This window comes from Equus przewalskii, chromosome 2 (genome assembly GCF_037783145.1).
Source record: "Equus przewalskii isolate Varuska chromosome 2, EquPr2, whole genome shotgun sequence".
Taxonomy (NCBI): Eukaryota; Metazoa; Chordata; class Mammalia; order Perissodactyla; family Equidae; genus Equus; species Equus przewalskii.
Window position 1 is genome coordinate 41205744 of NC_091832.1, and position 19717 is coordinate 41225460.

At 44.3% G+C, this 19717-nt stretch overlaps 1 protein-coding gene across 4 annotated transcripts in view; it reads right to left on the minus strand.

Annotated features, from left to right (window-relative positions):
- The window catches only part of UBE4B (ubiquitination factor E4B), a 122736-nt gene extending 109749 nt beyond the window's left edge, over positions 1 to 12987 (minus strand). For 3 of the 4 annotated variants that reach the window (XM_008517176.2, XM_008517177.2, XM_070610869.1), the window contains exon 1: positions 12156 to 12987. In XM_008517176.2, coding sequence (XP_008515398.1) covers positions 12156 to 12179 — 24 coding nt within the window. In that variant the 5' untranslated portion in view covers positions 12180 to 12987. The remainder of the gene's footprint in view (positions 1 to 12155) is intronic. The other variant, XM_070610868.1, reaches the window with a different exon arrangement.
- Positions 12988 to 19717: the final 6730 nt, after the last annotated feature.

Sequence of the window (19717 nt, forward strand, 5' to 3'; positions counted from 1 at the left end):
CTGAGAGAGGAGAAATAAGATGTACAACACTAGGGGCTGGCCCAGTGGCACAGTGGTTAAGTGTGCACGTTCCGCTTCAGCAGGCTGGGGTTCGCTGGTTTGGATCCCGGGTGCAAACATGACACCGCTTGGCAAGCCATGCTGTGGTAGGCGTCCCACATATAAAATAGAGGTAGATGGGCACAGATGTTAGCTCAGCGACAAGCTTCCTCAAGCAAAAAGAGGAAGACTGGCAACAGATGTTAGCTCAGGGCCAATCTTCCTCACCAAAAAAAAAGAGAGAGAGAGAGAGCACACAAAGCGCTACCTCATCTAGTCAGAAAATTTAAGTAAATAAACAAATTACCGTGACTCTATTACAGGTCTACAGTCAATTAAAAAATCACTCACAGGGAACAAAGAAACAATGTGCATTGAACACATTTCACAATGCTTAGCTAGAAAGTTAACTAAATCAAGGCAGAGCACTTCCCAATACTTGGACCCAAAAGATACCTCTTTTCCTAGCCTGACTATTGTCTTCAAAGATCTGGACAAGATGCTCAAGATGTGGCAGCTGGTGAGCAGTTAACACAGTGACATCTAATTCAGAGTTTCTGCCCTCTCCGGCCCTGCTGGGAGGGGGACGGTCCCTTCAGAAGACAAAATAAGTGATCTGATCTGGGAAGACTGAGTCATCAAGTTATATTTTTTTAGTTCTGATATGCAGCTTGTTTCTCCCGGGACTCCTCGGGGCCCCCATCTGCACATTTCCCTTCCTTTCAAACCTCCTTGCTCCCCAACACCAGCTTAGTTCATTCGGGCCACCTGATGACTCCAGGTTTTAGAAAAAGGGAGGAGGAGGCCTGACAAGTGATAACAGTGCAGCTTCATACAAAAGGCCTGGGGTGGGAGAGACTTTAGGAAGTATTAGGGGTAGAGGGAGAGAATTCCAACCCAACATTTCACACAAGCCAGGGCCTGTCTGCTACCTTAACCAGAAAGAGCCTTTTATGCTCTTGGCATTACTACATACAAAGAGTTTGTCAGATGTTGTATGGACACCAACTAAAATTCTAATTATGTACAATTCAATCTTACTCCAGAAAAGAAGACTAACATGTCCCAGGCTTCTACTCTGCCAGGGCACTGCACTAGGCACTGCAGGTGTCACTGCCATTCATCTAAAGGACAATGCCATGAGCCAGGCATTCATACGCCCATTTTACAAGTGAGGAGACTGAGGCTCAGAAAGGTGAAGTACCTGGCCCAGGGTCTTCTAACTGGTTGGTCCAAAAAACCCGCAGGTCTATCTGACTCTGAATTACAACTCTGACAATAAGGTTTCTTTCACATACCTCCTTTAACCTAACTAATGCAATTTAATGTAGCAACAGCAAAAAAACTATGGCAATCCAAGAACTGGGAGTCACAAAAAGACACACTGTATTCAATTCGTGCATTCAACAAATACTGACCGTGGGCCGCTCAGTGCCAGGCCCTGGGCTAAGAGTTGGATAAAAACCTGTGAACGAATCATCAGGAGCTGGTGCAGCAGGAGGAAGTAAACCAAGCAAACAGACAACTCCAACGTAGTGTGATTAGTATCAAGATAGACATTTTAATGAAACACCTTTTCTGTTCTTTCTGCTTCTCCCCAACTCCTCCTCCTTCTTAGTGGTTTAAGAGAGCCTGGGGTTGCACATTTGGCTGTGCCTGATAATCACATCTCAAAACCTTTCAGATCAGCCAGCACCCACCAAAATCAGAGATTTTTCACCATCTTCAGTTCCTCCTCAATGGTTCTATTATTTTTTTTTTTTTTTAATTTTATTTTTTTCCTTTTTCTCCCCAAAGTCCCCCAGTACATAGTTGTATATTATTCGTTGTGGATCCTTCTAGTTGTGGCATGTGGGACGCCGCCTCAGCGTGGTCTGATGAGCAGTGCCATGTCTGCGCCCAGGATCCGAACCAACGAAACACTGGGCCGCCGCCTGCAGCGGAGCACGCGAACTTAACCGCTCGGCCATGGGGCCAGCCCCCAATGGTTCTATTATTTTTACAATCAATTTGAAAAGAATGAATATAATACAGTTTACCCAGAGTGAGAAACAACTGAAACACTTATCCTCAACACAGAGTTTTCTCAATGTCACAATCCCGATCATCTTTAAGGACTAACTCAAATCCTCCCAGAGTCTTTCCCAGATCTCCCCAGTCAAAATTAACTGCTCCATCAACTGTGCTCCCTTTACTTAAGCATCTATTTTAGCGCTTGAACTCTAGCTGGCTGTGCTCCCGTCTCCCCACTGGAGTATGAACTCACTGAAGGTAGAGACCAGGTCTTACTCACATTCGAGATGGTGTCTCCCCATGGGTATCCCTCAATACTCAGCAGAGAATAAGCATCTCACATACATTTGTTGAAATTAAACAGAATTTAAAATATTCAGATCTTTTACCACGTACATACTTGCCACTCAGTTTTGTTTTTGTCTTTTTTTAAAAAAAATTCTAAAAATTAAGTATAATATGATCCAAGGTTCTCCAGGTTATGTTTCAAAATTTCTATTTGGAACTCTTCAGGCCCCAAACACCCTGCTAGGAATAATATATGAATCCATCTCTACGCCTTCATTTCCTATCTGGGGAAAGAGAGGAACAGAGTAAACACTGAATAAATATTTACTGACTGAATAAAGGAATTGGTGATTATAATAGAGAATGGTAAAACATAAAATTTAAAAGGATATGCTCACCAAATATTCTCTTCTCACTTCTTAAACCCATGGCTTCACCATCTTCGGATGGCTCCCTGGGGCCTCCCTGGAGCCCACGCCTCACTCCTGAGCTATCTACTCTCTCCTCCCATTCTCTCTTGAACATCTTCCAGTCAGCAACGAAATCGGGCTTGTCAAGGTCACCAGGCACCTCATGGTGCCAAATCCCATTGTCAAATCTTAGTCCTCTCCTAATTTACTTTATTGACATTCAACAGAGGTGAACACTGCCCTCCGTCATGAAACACTTTCTGCTGGGCGCCAGCACGCTCTCTTGACTTTCCTCCTACCTAGGCGGCTGTCCTTCGCAGCCTCCTCTGGGTCTTTATCTATCTCCCTGCCTCTAAACGCTGGAGTGGCTGGAGGCTCAGCCTCCTTCAGGAACTGCAAACCCAACATATATCCAACAACCTACTTAACATCCCCATGTGGATAAACAGTAAGCAATCTAATTACAATGTGATTGAAACAGGTAATTTCTCCCTCCAAATCTTCTCTTTCAACTTTCCCCACCTCAGTATACAACAACTCCTTTTTTTTTTCGGCTGAGAAAGATTCACCCTGAGCTAACATCTGTGGAGCATGCCAAACTTTAACCACTAGGCCATCAGGGTTGGCTCATGACAACTCCATTTTTCAAGCTGCTTAGGCTAAAGCTCTTGCTATCACTGTGGCAGAGCCAGCCAGTTGCCTCCTAATATACATTCAGCCACCCTTGCATTTGCTTGTGGCCGTGTGACTAAGTCCTGGCCAAGGAGATGTAAGCAGTGATGTGTGACACTTTCTGATCATGTCCTTAAGGGAGAGGAACATGCCCTCTGCTTCCCCTTTAGTCTCCTCCTAAGGACTGGAATGCAGATGCACGCAAAGGAGCTGGGGCAGCCATCTTAGACTACAAGCTAGATGCCTCATATGGCAGATGATAGAGCACAAGACAGAATGAGCGTGCCTCCCTGGTAACCATGCAGTTACTAAACCAGCTCTCAACCACCTATCCAGATTTTTTACTTAAAAGAAAAATAAGCTTCTATCTTATCAAGCCACTATTCTGTTAGATCTCTGCTGCAGCAGCCAAACCAATATCCTAACTCACATATTTGGAACCAGGAAGTAATCAACCTCAATAGAACATAAATATATGGCAATGGCTTAGGGGTCAGCAGGAGCACAGATACTGCAGGATGGAAGTCTGGTAACCCTTGCTGGGCCGCAATAAAACATTTGGTAAAACCTGTGACACCTTAGAAAACAGCCTGCATGCCAACGCGGCTTGTAATTCTAGGGGAACTGGTTGAACAGTTCAGAATCTGGGTGCTTATTGGCTTCTTGCCACTTTAAGCAAGAAGTCCCACAAGAATGAGACAGACTCAAGCTAGAGCTTGCTGATGTGCTTGCAGAGATAAAAGGGAACAGAGATGTGCCTAAGGCACGTCCATGGTCTCCAGGCTAAGTCTACTCAGACGCCGGTAATTTGAGGGCTAAGGAGGGGTGAAAAAGCCAACTCCTTCAGTATGCAGCAGGAAACAAGCTGGAGAAGCTGTTTAGCCCCAGAAGGGGGATATTTTCCAATATCCACTTCAGATCTGGCACCAGAGGAAAAGAGACACAGCAAAACTACCCAGAGGGTAAAGTCAGAGGCCACAGAGGGCAAGGGACAGGAGAGTTCCTCCAAGACTGCAGACTGAGAGCTGCTAAGCGGGCTAAGTCAGAACTCCCACTACTGCCTGGCAGGAGTCCGCAAACACTGTGGGCCTGGCAGGAGCTGACAATGGCTATGGACCTGTGAGGGGTCTGTACTTCCGTTCTTCCCTTTTCGAAACGGGAGTTTTTCTTGCCATTATCCTATCCTACTTCACCATGGTACACGGGGGAGGGGGCAGCAGATAACCTGTATTTTAATCTAAAGTTTCCTGGACTGGGTCTCGCCCAGAGATTCTGAACTCTGAAGTTGATTAGGGGTTGTCTCCTTCGGAAGGTGCAGAATGTGTTTTAGACTTGGGAAGAAGTGTTTGGAAAGAAAGGCCTAGATTGTTCTCCCCTTCTAACATAAAAGAACTTTTAGCTAAACATACGGCTACCCCATAAAACTGTATTTCTCAGCTTCCTGGCGAGTGGCTGTGGCCGCGTGACTTAGGTTCCGACCAGCGGGAGGTGAGCAGAGATGATCCTGCAACTTCCAAGCTGTGCCATTAAAGAGAAGGAGCATGACTTTTCCTTCCCTTCTCCTCTCTTCCCTCTGGCTAGAAGGCAGACATACATGGACCAAAAGATGGAAGCCGTATATTAGGAAAACTGGTACAATAAGACAGAGGTGCCTGGGCCCATAATGAGCATAGAGCTGCCACAGCAGCCCAGCCTCCTATTCAGACTTCTACTCAGAGAGAAACAAACATCTACCTAGTGTAAGCGGTGTATCCCTGGCTCTGTTACATGTCTCTCTGTTACAATGGTCTGCTCAGTGATATCCTGATTCATAAAGCCATTCTCAACTCCACTCTTTCACACCCCATATCCACCTCATCACCCAATCCTATTGGCTCTACTCACAAAATATCTGACTATCCACTACGTGACCCTTTCTCACCTCCTCCACCACCAGCCCTGGTCCTAGACTCTTGTGATGGCCTCCTAACCTTTCCATCTGCTTTCACTCTTTCCCCCTCTATCTATTCTCTCCACAGCAGCCACAATGATTCTCTTAAAAGATAAATCAGAATGTAAGCCCCATGAAGGCAGGAATTTCTGCCTGTTTTGTCCACTGGTATATCCTCATGGTCTAGAACAAAGCCGGGCATATACAGCATGTCATCAAATATAAGATGTCACTGATTGTAAGCTGCACCACTATTTTTTGCACCACCAAGGAAAAAACCATACTGCCTATAAAACCACGACAAAATGCTTTAATCATAGGCCAAGACAGAGTAATAATCAGTTACGCCAGCCTCTCTGCTTTAAAATTTCTTTTTGAGAATGTGGAATGTCTCTGACCTTCAGTTGCATTGCCTGGGTGTGAACGGCAATCCTTCTAACTGTATGTTCAATTTCAAAATGTGACACAGCTTCACAGACTTGTGGATTTCTGCATTTCTAAAGCTCCCTAATGCACCTACTTGTTGCTTTGCAATAATATGGAATTGTGCTCATTCCTCCAACAACAAATATTTTTATTACTATTATCAAATGACACCCCACTGCTGTTTCCATTCCTCTCTGCATACAAAGTAACATTTGCTTTCATTGCTGATCAAAGTGTAATTTTTTGAAGGTATTTAAAATGGCAACTAAATTTAACAGGCATTGCACTCAACTGAAGGGGTAATATGAACAGGTATGAGCAGGTTTGCACATAAACAGGAAATGACAGCTGTGACACAACTGCCACCTAGCCAACAACGATTACACCACTATAAGAAACATCCCAATTTCAAAGATGTTAAAATGTGAAGGGGCCAGCCTGGTGGTGTAGTGGTTAAGTTTGTGCGCTCTGCTTCGGTGGCCCAGGTTCGGATCCTGGGCGCAGACCCATGCACTGCTCATCAAGCCATGCTGAGACAGTGTTGCACATAGAAAATAGAAGAAGTTAGGCATAGATGTTAGCTTAGCAACAATCTTCCTCAAGCAAAAAGAGAAAGATTGGCAACAGATGTCAGCTCAGAGCCAATCTTCCTCACCAAAAAAAATTTTTTTAAGTGAAGGAAAAATGGGGTGGCAATTATCTCAGAACTGACTGAAACCAAATTATTAAGAACTCAGTAAATTTTTGCTGTAAGAATGACTGACTTCATCTCCAGCCACTATGCCCTTGCTTAGCAGGCTCCAACCACGCTCGGCCTCCTTGCTGTTCCTGGAGCAGATCAAGGATGTACCTCTAGGGGCCAGCCCAGTGGCGTAGTGGTTAAGTGTGCATGTTCCGCTTCTCAGTCGCCCGGGGTTCACCGGTTTGGATCCCGGCTGCAGACATGGCACCGCTTGGCACACCATGCTGTGGTAGCGTCCCACATATAACGTAGAGGAAGATGGGCACAGATGTTAGCTCAGGGCCAGGCTTTCTCAGCAAAAAGAGGAGGAATGGCAGTAGTTAGCTCAGGGCTGATCTTCCTCAAAAAAAAAAAAAAAAAAAAAACGATGCACCTCTAGGTCCTGCTGTTCCCTGTACTTGGGAATACTCCTCCTCCCAGATGGCTCCGTGTCTTTCTTTAAATTTCCATTGAAAAGCCACCTCCTAAATCGGCACACACCCCAATGCTCTCCATCCCTTTAATGGACTTTATTTTTCTTCAAAGTATTTATCACCAAATGACGTCTTTTGTGTATATGTTTATCGTGTTTCCTCCTACTAGAATGAAGCTCCATGCAAGCAGGCGTCTGATATGCAGCCAGAAACAGTAAATATGTCTGAATGAGCTGCGTACAGGAAGACAGCTCCACCTAGACACACGACAAGTACCTTGGGAGAAAATGCGCCAAGCGAAGGCCTGAAGACCCAAGGCCCCTCGTCAGGACTCTTTCTGTCTTCTTCCCCACAAGATGAGGACTATTTGATGAGCTCCACTCTTAGCACTAACTAGGGCTTCTAGTTTCCATCTCAAAGGGGACAATAAAAATGCTGTAAACATCACGACTTGCTCAGGTTATTTGTTTTGGAGGTAGTTTAGTAAAGGGATTAAGAACTCTGGATTAGAATCCAGGTTCTACCACTTCCTAGTTGTGTCTTTCAGCAAGTTACCTAATTTCCATTACCCTCAATTTCCATATCTGTAAAATGAGGATAATAATACCAACCTTGCTGAGCAAGATAAGCACTTAACACATAATAAGAGCTCAATAAATGTCGGCTGACGTCATTATCATTATCATTCTCTGCCTGTCGGTTAAAAATGAACAAAAGGAGTGGAGAAGGGGTCTGGGAGGCTACACCCCACCCTCCTACCAGGCTTGAGGAAAGTCCTGATTATAAAGTGAGTGGGAGCAAATATCTACTGGGAAAAAAGTGAGCTTAGGTTCTGAGGCCTGTCACAAAGAAAGAAAAGGTCAAAGAGATGGAGACGTTAGAGTAGAAAGGCCAGGGATGGGGTCGCCACGTTGGCTCATCTTTCAATGATCCAAACGAATTCATCTGCTCCCTCCAAAATCTGCTCCTTCTCTGGAATTACTTATCCCTCCCCCAACCCATCCTTCTCCCAAGCTAGAAAGCAAGGCGTCATCTTTTTCTCTCCTCTTCCCCTGCCTCCACCTCCTTCACATCAAACTCATCATTAGAAGTGGGTTAACTGAGACCCTCGATATTTCTGGTGTCTGCCCTCCTCCATTCCCACTGCCAAAGCCTTACTTTGGACTCCACTGCCTTGCTCCTAGATAGCAACAACCCACCTCCTAATCTGTCTCCCGGCCTGCAGCCGCGTCTTCCAATCCATCTTCTCCACCCTCACCAGTAATCCTTCTAATCCCTTAAAGTCCCTCAAAGGCCTCTCACAGTCCTATTGAGGAAGTTCAAACTCCTAAACATTTCTGAAAACCCTCCAAGATCTGCTGCCTGCCAACCTGCAGCCACTTCCCCAGGCAAAATCATGCCTCCAGTCCCACTACTTCTAGCTGGTTGCTGAGCTCTCAGTCTCACAGACAGTTCCAAGAGCCCTTCGCCTGGCAACTCAGCATAAGCATCACTTTCTCTCGAAAGTCTTCACTAAGACACTGCCCCACCAGGGGTCCCTTCTTGTTTTTCTTTTTTCTTTTCTCTTTTTTTGTGAGGAAGATTGGTCCTGAGCTAACATCTGTTGCCAATCTTCCTCTTTTTGCTTGAGGAAGACTGTCGCTGAGCTAACATCTGTGCCAATCTTCCTTTATTTTATGTGGGATGCTGCCATAGTGTGGCTTGATGAGCAGTGTGTAGGTCCGTGCCAGGGATGTGAACCTGCAAACCCAAGGCCACCGAAGCAGAGCACACAAACTTAACCACTATGCCACCAAGCCCGCCCCATCTTCTTGTTTTTCTTAATGTCTTGTGCATACGTCCACAATAGCACTTAGCACCCTGTATGGTAATTGTGGGACTCTCAACCCTTCTCTCTCAGTTAAATTATAATTTCTTTAAGAAAAAGGACTGTCAGGGGGTACAGACCTACACCATCCGTCAGTGGCCATGCTGTGGCAGTGACCCACATACAACACAGAGGAAGACTGCCGCAGATGCCGGCTCAGGGAAGACCTTCCTCAGCAAAAAAAAGGAAGGAAAAGAAAAGAAAAGAAAAAGGACTGTCTTTCTCCTAACCTACCTGAACCATTGCTGGGGATACACAGCATCTTTTTAAAAAATGTTTGTTGACTAACAATTTTGAAGGGGCGTGATGAGCGTTAGTACCAAAAAGACTATAAACTTGATTCGCATCATGAGTGCATTCATGAAAAACAACACTGCTACAAAAAAACTCTGCAGATCAAGCATGTTAGTAGAATATTTATATAGACGCTGTGGTGAATTTACAGCCAGTTGTTAAGTAGCAAGGTGTAGTAAAAAGAGCTTTTAGATCAGGAACCCTGGGTTTCAATTCCAATTCTGCCACTTCTAAGCCAGGTCACTATGGACACGTTACTTAACCTAAATCTCAGGTGCCTCACCCACAAAATATGGAAAATTTAAGGACCTGCTTGATCACACTATTCTATCAAACGAGACAACGGTTTTAAAGTGGTTGGCACAGAGCAAGCTTCTAAGGCTGCTAATAAATCTGGGTCCCTTTCTAGTTAGAGAACATTGCTAAAAAGTCCAAGGTCACACATTCTTCATTTGGGAAGACTTAACACCCTTCTAAAACCTTGACCACACCCTCAATCCCAGCCAGCCATCTTGAAGACGAACTAGGTCATAAAGAAGATCTAGCCAAAAAAAGAAAAAAGGAAAAAAAAAGGCAAATCATTTCAATGCAATCTCATCACCACAGCTGAAAAACAGTTTAAAATACACGCCCTACTCACACCATCATTTTGGTATATGAAAAACATGAGCAGGGTACGTGATGAATATAATATAAAAACATAACTAATATAAAAACATAACGATGCCTTGGAATGCAGGTTCCTGAAGAGAATGGATTTAGTCATGGATCTGCTCCACAGAGCAACGGACTCACCGTAATGTGCTCTCTGAATATAAAGAGCAAGGAAGCGAAAGAAGCGCTCAGAAAGCACAAGAGCAGAAAAGTACAAGAATTCAAGGTGATCTATGACAGGGACCAAAAAGTGCCCAGAATGTAAAATCTTCTAAAGCCATTGGTTGGGTCATATCAGCCTCTGTTTTTCATGGACTAACAGTCTCATACATTTTCATTTTGTTAAAATATGAAACCCTGTCTTTCCTAATTTCCTAATTTAGATCGAAAGATCTTGTCTTGCCTTTTCTCACCCTGACGTGTACGTTTGAATTTTCAGTAAAATAAATGTATTACTTTCTAACCAAATGAACGTCACCTACCATATCTGTGATACAAGTTTCCACCAATACAGTAACAATACAAAGGCAAAAGCTCTGGAAGTGTCTCTGTTGAGAATTGCTCATCTAATCCCAGAATTAAAGAAAACGGATTTAAAAAAAAAACCTTAAGGAGATTTTTCTCAAAAAATTATTTGTTCTAGGTCCTGCTGAGAGTAAAATTACCAGTTATTGAACTGTCCCTTTGTGTTCAGGCCAACTACTTTGTTGAACATAATTTTATATTGATCTTATCTTAGTGGATTTAATTTTTCACATTTAATATTCTGTTGACCTTGAAAAATGTTTTTTAATCTCCTCCACAATGATTACATTTGCTCCTTATATGGCCACAAAAAATTACACCTTCTCCAAGGACTGGGTAAAGTGAAGAGCCACAGTTCAGGTTATACAGCATCTTTAACTGGGCTGCATGCTTTATTGGTTTGAAAACAATTTCTTGGTGAAAACCCAAGTAGATAAAAACCTGTAAACTACGGACAATTTAGAGAACGTCAAGAAAAAAAGGAATTTCTGGAAGTAAAGGACTACTAAAACACATAAACTCTTTGCCTTAAAAGAAATTACCCATTAGAACTAATATTAAAGAAGAAAAGGGGGGGTGAGGGACACTTTTAAAAACTACATTAAAAAAAGTGGCTCTGAAGGGATCTCTTGATAGTTCCTACCCGAATGAAAGAAACTGCTCAATATTCTTCTAATTTAAGATTACATTCCTGATGTATTTAAGAAAACAAAGTCAGTAACACAGAATGGGCAATCCTGACTTTCCAAACAGCCAAGTATCACAACCAACAAAATTACTTGCTTCCTTTTCCACCTGACCCTTAACCTACCACTTGCCTGCTCCATTCCTGGAGAATTTTAGTCCCAAAGTAAACATATTGACTACTCTGTAGCTAAAACTGAAGCATGGAAATTTTATAGTTCAACCAACCTGACGGATGACTACGTTCCTAACACCAGGGAAGTTTTATTATGAACCGTGGAAGGAATGAGGAGGTAGGCTGAAGAGCGTGAGGCCAGCAGGGGTCCTGAAAGGGAAGCTCCCAATTTGTAAAAAGGAAGGGAAAAGCCAGTAGAATCACAGGAAATTCCTTGAACCCTAATTGCCACTGCTTTTATGACAATCTTATTAAACAATCTTTAAAACATCAAGGGGATCTGTAAGACTTCTTTCACAAATGATATGGGGTGGAGGGAGTTTACAAAATCATTTGCTTCCATTTGCTTCCTGTTCAGCGTCTGCTATAGCCCAACACAAGTCTGAAAGGTACAAAAACTAGAAAAAGGCAGAATGAAAGAGAAGTATGCCAGAAGTCATTAGTGGCCTGTTAAATTACTAGAATTGAACTGGAATTCACTAAGCTATCGAGAAGGTATGTATTTTGTTAAATATCAAAGAATCTGTGCGCAGGCCACCCTCAAACACAAAAGTGTGTTTAATCAACTTATACAGTGAAATGGCCACACGTACTTCGGATTTCAAATACTTCCTTTAAAAACACCCATACATTCTGATTCCATCCAAAATTATTCTTTAAATCTCTGCAGTAAGGCGCGCACGGCGCGCGCACGCACATACACACACATCGAACTTGATGTAAATCTAGCCCTTCTTGCTCAATGCCCTGAAGAAAAGGATGAATGCCTCAATATGCTCTGCTCTTCTTCAGACCCTAAAAGAAGACTCGAGAAGCAAATGGAGTTCAGAATGAAGAAAGGCGGCCAGGGAACACAGGAAAATACAACCGGAGACCCTCCCAGGGACTCATTTTATTCTTGGAAAATGTCATCTCCATTCCTTCCCCAAGCCCGAAGGCCAGGCAGCACTGGCGCAATATCATCCTCGTCCAAAGCGCCAAAGAGTTGCAACTAATCTCCCAAGGTGTCCCCCACCTCCTCACCTCATCAGCGCTCAGCTCCTCCATTGCTTTCCTCTTAATGGTGAAAGGCGTTAGGGAGAGATCCTTCTGTTCTCGAGACCAGGGCGACAGGAGAGTGGAAGGTGTCTATCGGGCTGTCTGGTCCCCCGAATGGGGGAGGTTTCAGAATTGCATAGTCAGAGGTTAAAAAATAAGAACACGAGGGGCACTGAACTGCCTTGGCGTCGGTCACTCCAGTCGCCCCAGAGACTCTTACAGCTGCTTGTGCCCTGCGTAGCCTCCTTTGGCCACCACTGCTGCTGTTGTGGGGTTATCTTAAGGCGCCACTTACTACCCTCTGCTTCCCAGGTCACTCAGACTAGGGAGCTCGGACGCCAGCTCGTCTCGTGCCCCGAGCCTGCTGTGTCTTCGTGGCGGTAGCGCGGCAGCTGCGCTTCCTCCAGCAGATCCTGCTCTCCGTCCTACCCTGTGCCCCTGGCGGGAACTGTTCGACTGCAGAGTGGATGCCCCGAGGGAAGACGACCCCAGAGCCGCCCAGGCAGAACCCAGCTCTGAAGAGGGAAGCCCCTCCCCTCCCAAAGCAGGCCGGCCACGCCCCGCCTCCACGCCGGAGCCCGGGCAGTGGGGAGGGGGAGGACGGGACTCGCGATGCTCCGGCTGGAAGAGTAAATCCTCCTACCCTTCCACCCCTAGTCTCACCCCCTCGCCCCACCAAGTATTATTCATCAAAACAACAGGGCGGCCATCTTTGAAAGGGATCACGTGACCCCCGCCGGAGAGGCGGGGCTTCTGGCCCCAGGACGAGACAGCCAATGGGGCGCGTGCGTCGCGCCGCCGATTTCCTCTTGCCTGCGTCTCCTCCCGCCCCCGCCCCACCCCCTCCCCGCAGCAGCGCGCGCGGGGGGAGGGGCGAGCGGGGCGGCGGGCGGGAGGGAGGCGCGCGGGGGGCGGGGCGGCGCGGTGCCATGGCGACGGCGCGGGGGTGGCGGGGGTGGCGGGGGTGGCGGGGGTGGCGGGCGCGGCGGGCGCGGCGGGCGCTGCGGGCCGGGCCCAGGTAGGCTCCCGCGGCGGTCCTGGCGGCGGCGGGCCATGGTGGAGGCCGCTGGCGGGAGCTCGGCCGGGAGGGGACGCCCGCGCACGCCGGGCCCCGCGGCGCCCCGTCGTTCCCCGGCGCTTGCTTTTTAGCGACCCTCCAACGCCTCGACTCTGCGCGATGCCGCCGAAGCAAAGTAAAAGAAAACGGAAAACGTCTGGTTTCTGGGCGTTCTCTAACAGCCGGACCGCTCACATTCTGGAAAACCTCTGTCAACACGCTTCCACCTCCGCAAAGGAAGCCCATTTGGAAGAAAACTCTAACACAAGTAGACTTCACTTCGTTTTACTTTGGCCTTTTAGAGAGAATTTCCGATTTATTTTTGTAAGTGTATTCCAAAGTGTTCCAAAGGTAAAATTTGAAAGTATAAACGGGTGAGAGACCCAGAAAACTTAGAAGTGCGTACACGTATACAGGGAAGACTCTTGGAGTCAGTGAAAAGAAACCATCCTCAGCTGGACAAGAATACAAAATTTTTTAAATTGTGATATAATTAACATATAACATCGTATTAGGTTTTGATATACAACATGATTTGATATATGTATATATTGTGAAATGATTACCACAATAAGTTTAGTTAACATCCATCACCATGGTTTTTTTTTCTTGTGATGAGAATTTTTAACAATTACTCTCTTAGTAACTTTCAAATATACAGTATTGTATTATTAACTACATTACATCCCCAGGACTTGTTTATAACTGGGAGTTTGTACCCTTTGACCACCGTCACCCACCCCGGCATCGCCTCTGGCAACCACCAATCTGTTCTCTGAAGAACCCAAGTATTTTATAATACACAAATCTGAGTTGAGCAGTCAATGTGACAGTATCATGAAATTCCAGATTTTGCCACGTACAAAGAATATGCTGTATTGGATGGTTTACTAAACCATAATCCTAAAGACTGCATTCCAGAAGTAAAAGTTAATTTGGGGGGGGGGGGTGGTACTTGCTTAAAATAGGAACCTGGCAGCTAGATATGTCAGGAATTTGTGAGTAAAATTAGACCACTGCTGGCTTTGCATATTATCTGCTCTCCAGGAAAGAAATTCTGTGTAAGCCAGAATTTGGACTCCTGGTGACATTGACGTTAATATGTTCACTTCTTTTTTTGAACATCCTTGTTGCCATATAATTCACATATTATACAATTCATCCATTTAAAGTGCACAGAGTCATTCAGTTATCATCACTAATTCCAGAATGTTTCATCACCCTGAAAAGAAACCCCCTATCTATTAACAGTCACTCCCCATTCTCCCCTCCCTTCCCTTTGGGCTACCACTAATCTACTTTATGTCTCTATGGATTTGCCTATTCTGGACATTGTTAAATTGTTAAATTCCATCAACGGAATCCTACCCTCTGTGGCTTTTTGTGTGTAGCTGCTTTCACTTAACGTGTTTTCAAGGTTTATCCATGTTGTAGCTTGTATCAGTACTCCGTTTCTTTAATGCCAAATAATATGCCACTGTATGGATATGCCACATTTTGTTTATCCATTCAACAGGTAGTGGATATTTGGGTTGTTTCCATCATTTGGCTGTTATGAATAATGGTACTATAAACATTCATATGTAAGTTTTTGTGTGGATGTGTGTTTTAGTTTCTCTTGGGTAGATACCCAGGAGCCGAATGGCTGGGTTGTATGTTTAACTTTTTGAGCAACTGGCAAATTGTTTTCCAAAGCAGCTACATCATGTTCCATCCCACCAGCAGTGTATGAGCATTGTAGTTTCTCCACAGCCTCACCAGCACTTGTTATTGTCTTTTTTATTATAGCCACACTAGTAGATGTGAAGTGGTCCCTCATTGTGGTTTTGTGTTTTCATTTCTCTGAGGGTTTAACAATGGTTTGTTTTTGTTTTTGAGGAAGATTAGCCTTGAGCTAACTGCTGCCAATCCTCCTCTTTTTGCTGAGGAAGACTGGCTCTGCGCTAACATCCATGCCCATCTTCCTCTACTTTATACGTGGGACGCCTGCCACAGCATGGCTTGCCAAGCGGTGCCATGTCCACACCCGGGATCCAAGCTGGTGAACCCCAGCCCGCTGAAGCAGAACGTGCGAACTTAACCGCTGCACCACCGGGCCGGCCCCCAACAATGTTGAGTATCTATCTTTTCATGTGTTTATTAGCCACTTGTGTATCTTCTTTGGACAAATATCTATTCAAATTCTTTGTTCCTTTTTTAATCGGCTTGTCTTTTTATTGTTGAGTTGTAAGTTTTCTTTTTATATTCCAGGTACCAGTCCCTTATCAGATATTTGCCAATAATTATTTCCAAATAATTTTCCCATTCTGTGGGTTGTCCGTTCACTTTCTTGATGGTACCATTTGCAGCACAAAAATTTTTAATTTGATTGTAGTCCAATTTGTCTGTTTTTTCTTTTGTCCCTTGTGCTTTTGATGTAGTACGTTCACTTTTACAAGTCATGTTGAATCATTTAGTATTTGTCTTAGGCAGTTTGGGCTGCTATAACAGAATACCATAGACTGGGTGGCTTATAAACAATGGAAATTTCTCAGTTCTGAAAACTGAAGTCCAAGATCAGGGTGCCAGCATGGTCAGGTCTGGTGACTGTCCTTTTGGGTTGCAGACTACCGACTTCTCCCATGACTGAGAGCAGAGATAGGAAACAAGCTCTGTAGCAACTCTTTTAAGGGCACTGATCTCATTCATGAGGGCTCCACCCTTATGACCTCATCTAATGCTAATTACCTCCCAAAGGCCCACCTCCTGATACCATCACATTAGGGAGGGGGGTTGGTTCAACATATGATTTGGAAAGGGGACACAAACACTCAATGCATAACAATATTCAAATATGATAAGAAATATCCTTCCCGTTTTGTGGTTGGAGAAGGTGAAATCATTAAAGTTAAATGGCCTGCCCCAAGTCAAATAGGAAAACGATTAGGAATCTTGCTTCCCCTGAATCCTTTCCCTATCGCACAAATAACTCTATATGTTATCAGGATATGATATTTAGCACATAGTGGGTATTTGAAAAATGTAAGGTAAAGTACTGATTGTATATCTATGTGCTAAGCAGTGATATTGTGAAGATTATGTCACAGTATTTTCTTCACCACAAATTCCATGTCCTGTCTAGCTTTAACCTTTTATGACTTATGACTTTTGGATTTTCTGACATAAAGTTCATTTTTAAAGCTGTCTTGCTTTTTTAAGACTAAAAATACATAGATGTTTTTACCATTTGCATGGGAACGCCACTCCCTTTCTTCAACTCTAAAGTACAGTTTCTGCAAATATATGAATTTTTTAGAATCAAAAAAATTAGAAATGAGGGGCTGGTTAAGTTCGCGCGCTCCGCTGCAGGTGGCCCAGTGTTTCGTTGGTTCGAATCCTGGGCGCGGACATGACACTGCTCATCAAACCACGCTGAGGCAGCGTCCCACATGCCACAACTAGAAGGACCCACAACAAAGAATATACAACTATGTACCGGGGGGCTTTGGGGAGAAAAAGGAAAAAAATAAAATCTTTAAAAAAAAAAAAAAATTAGAAATGAGGCCTCTTTGGCCATAACTGTACTTCCCAGGGTCTTTTATAGGATGAATCCCCCTAATATGTTTTTTTAGTGCCTTTTCCAGTTGTGTTTTAACCTATGTAAGTGCTGGAGTTTCTACTACTTCCCTTAGGAGAAGCTTTCCCACAAAGTCATAAATAACAGTGTCTCAGAGTTGTTTATAATACTCAGTCCGTATTTTCATTGTTTTGCTCAGTTTCTTCCATTTGAGCATTACGTTCTCCCCCTTGGATCATGCAAAGTAATCTGTCTGCCTCCTTTGGGAGCTACCAAGCATCAGGGTCTAAGGCAAATTAGTTCTTACAATTACCTGGAAGGGAGCAAAAATACTTTGTAGTACTAGTAACAGATAAAGGAGGAGACCATAGAACAAACTGAAATGTAAGACTGAAGATAAAGGTGTACTTGGGGCAGATTTTATTTTATAAGGGAAAATAATACTGAACCTCTCAATCTCAAATTTGTGTGCCCAATTCCCGGTAAGCTAAACACTGAGACATCAGTGCTTAGAGATGGAGATAGGTGTATTCGAATTGGCCAAGACGAGAAGGCAGGAGCACAGGTTCTCTCAAATCTGCCTTAACAAGAGACAGCAGGGGCTTTGATAGAGCTAAGGGATGTGGCAGGAGGAGTTTTGGAGAAACAAAGGGGTAATCTGTGTTTCTTTCACATACCCCCCCATAAGTCCCTGGGCAGCTGGGGGCTGGTTATCAGTAATCTTTGAAGGCATTCTTTTTCTTCTATAAAACAATTTCATAAACCCTTGTGACCCTTGAGTTACCCCTCAAGTTAAACAAGAAAACAGCAAATTGACAAGATTAACTTCTTTTCATAACAAGGTCAAAAGGTAATCTTATTGAATATTTACAGTAACTTACAAGTACCCAGCTTCAAAAGGACTTTTTTTTTTCCACTTGAAAATGAAAAATAGCCTCCTAAATCAATTAAAAGGCATTTGTGAGGTGAATTCTAGAATTTATAATCTTTTAGGATAGCTTTTATGCAAGTGAGAGAAGAGGTAGAGCTCCTCCTCACTGGACACATACCTGCTCTAGGAACACAGACTTTAAAAACTGTCCCTTGACAGCGCATCTCCTTCCGGCGATGCCTCCTTTATTTACTTCCCTTGACAGCAAAACATCTCAAAAGATATTTTGCATGTTATTCCCACTCCCTCCCTTACTCCTCAATCCAGTCTAGCCTTTGTCTGTACCATTCTGAGACAATTCTCTTGTCACGGTCACCAAAAACCTCCACTTGGCTGGGACCAGTTCCATTTCTGTGTCCCGTGCTTATTGGCCGCCTCAGCAGCGTTCAGTACAGTTGAGCGATTTGAAGCGCTTTCCCCTAATTGGCTTCCATGAGGCCACAATATTCCTGGGTTTCGTCTTGCCTCACTGGAAGCTCTTTCTCAGGTTATTTGCTGCCTCCTTCACCCAACCTTTAAATATTGTAGAGCTGCAGGGTTAATTCTGAGCCCTCTTCTCCCTGTCAACCTTCTTTCCGGAGATGATCTTATCCAGTCGCATGGCTCTAAAGAGCATATATACATGCTGACTGACAAGTCTATATCTGTAGCTAACATCTCTTCCCTGAGTTTCAGACTTACGTGTCTCATTGCCTAATTGAGATCTCTGCTAGGCTGCCTAATAGACACTTTGCCTCCACGAATCTGCGCCCGCTCCCAGAGCAAACGTCATCAATAGCCACCCAGTTGCCCAAGCCAAAAACCTTAGTGTCATCCTTGATGACTCCTTCTCCTCATGCAGTCTCAGCAAGCTATAGTTGGTTCTGCTCCCAATAATCGTGAATTTATTATTCTCTTCTTTCCAACTCTCTTCAGTCCTCGAATCCAAGCTATCATCATCTCTTGTCTAGGCTATTTCACTGGTCCTGTTTTACTCATGTCTCTTTTGAATCTACTCTTCAGAAAGCAGAGTGACCTTCTTAAAACATAAATCATGTCATTTACCTGTTCAAAATCCCTCAGTGGTGTCCTATTGTTCATTGACTAAAACCTCAGCTCCTTAGCATGACCTGTCGGATCCTGTGGCATTTGGCCCCCTCCGCTTCTCTTGCCTCACCTTGTATCCCACTCCCCTTCTCCTGTGCTCCGACCCACTGGCCTTCACTCTTCAATAAGACAAGATCTTTCCCTCTTTGGTGCCTTGGCACTTGGTGTCTCCTTTGCCTGAAAAACTCTTTCCCTGGTTTTTTGCATGGCTGGTTCCTTCTTATTCTTCAGATCTTAGTTCAAATGTCATCCCCTTCATGCCATAACTCATTTAACAAATAGTTATTGAGCACTTTGCATCTTAGGACCTGTTCTAGGTGCTCAGGATACAACGCACGTGTTCATTTGGTCCTCCAAGAAGCAGACACCTGGATAGAATTAGGCACATAAGAGATTTATTTGGGGGAAATGCATATGTGGAGTAAAGGTTAAAGGAGAATGTGGAGCCTGCAGACTTGATATAGATCTGCTACCAGTGAAAGGAGAGGAGGAAGGAAGGAGCATTGGGTAGAAAGAGTCTCACTCTGCAGAGTATTTCTAAGAAAGTTTTTGGCTAAGCTGATGGGTGTCCTCAAGCCAAAGTTGCACATGGAAAAGTCCCACCTCCTTCAGGAAAGAGCTTGAGTTAGTATTGCACCTGCCTCTGGGAGGCGTGGCTTCTCACATATGCTGTGGCAGATGCAGAAGGACTGCAGCTGGGCTCATCAGTCTACTACGCTCCCCTCAGCAGGAAATCTGAGTTTTCATGCTGCCACAGCATGATAGCAGGAAACACTTATATCGTATTCCTATGTTTCCACGGAGGAGAGACTTTTAAAATGCCATTTCCAGTTTCACCCTATCATCTCACTCACTCTTCCCCTGGTTGGAAGAATGACTTAGCTGATTGTTGGATTTGGAAGTAGGAACTGAATATG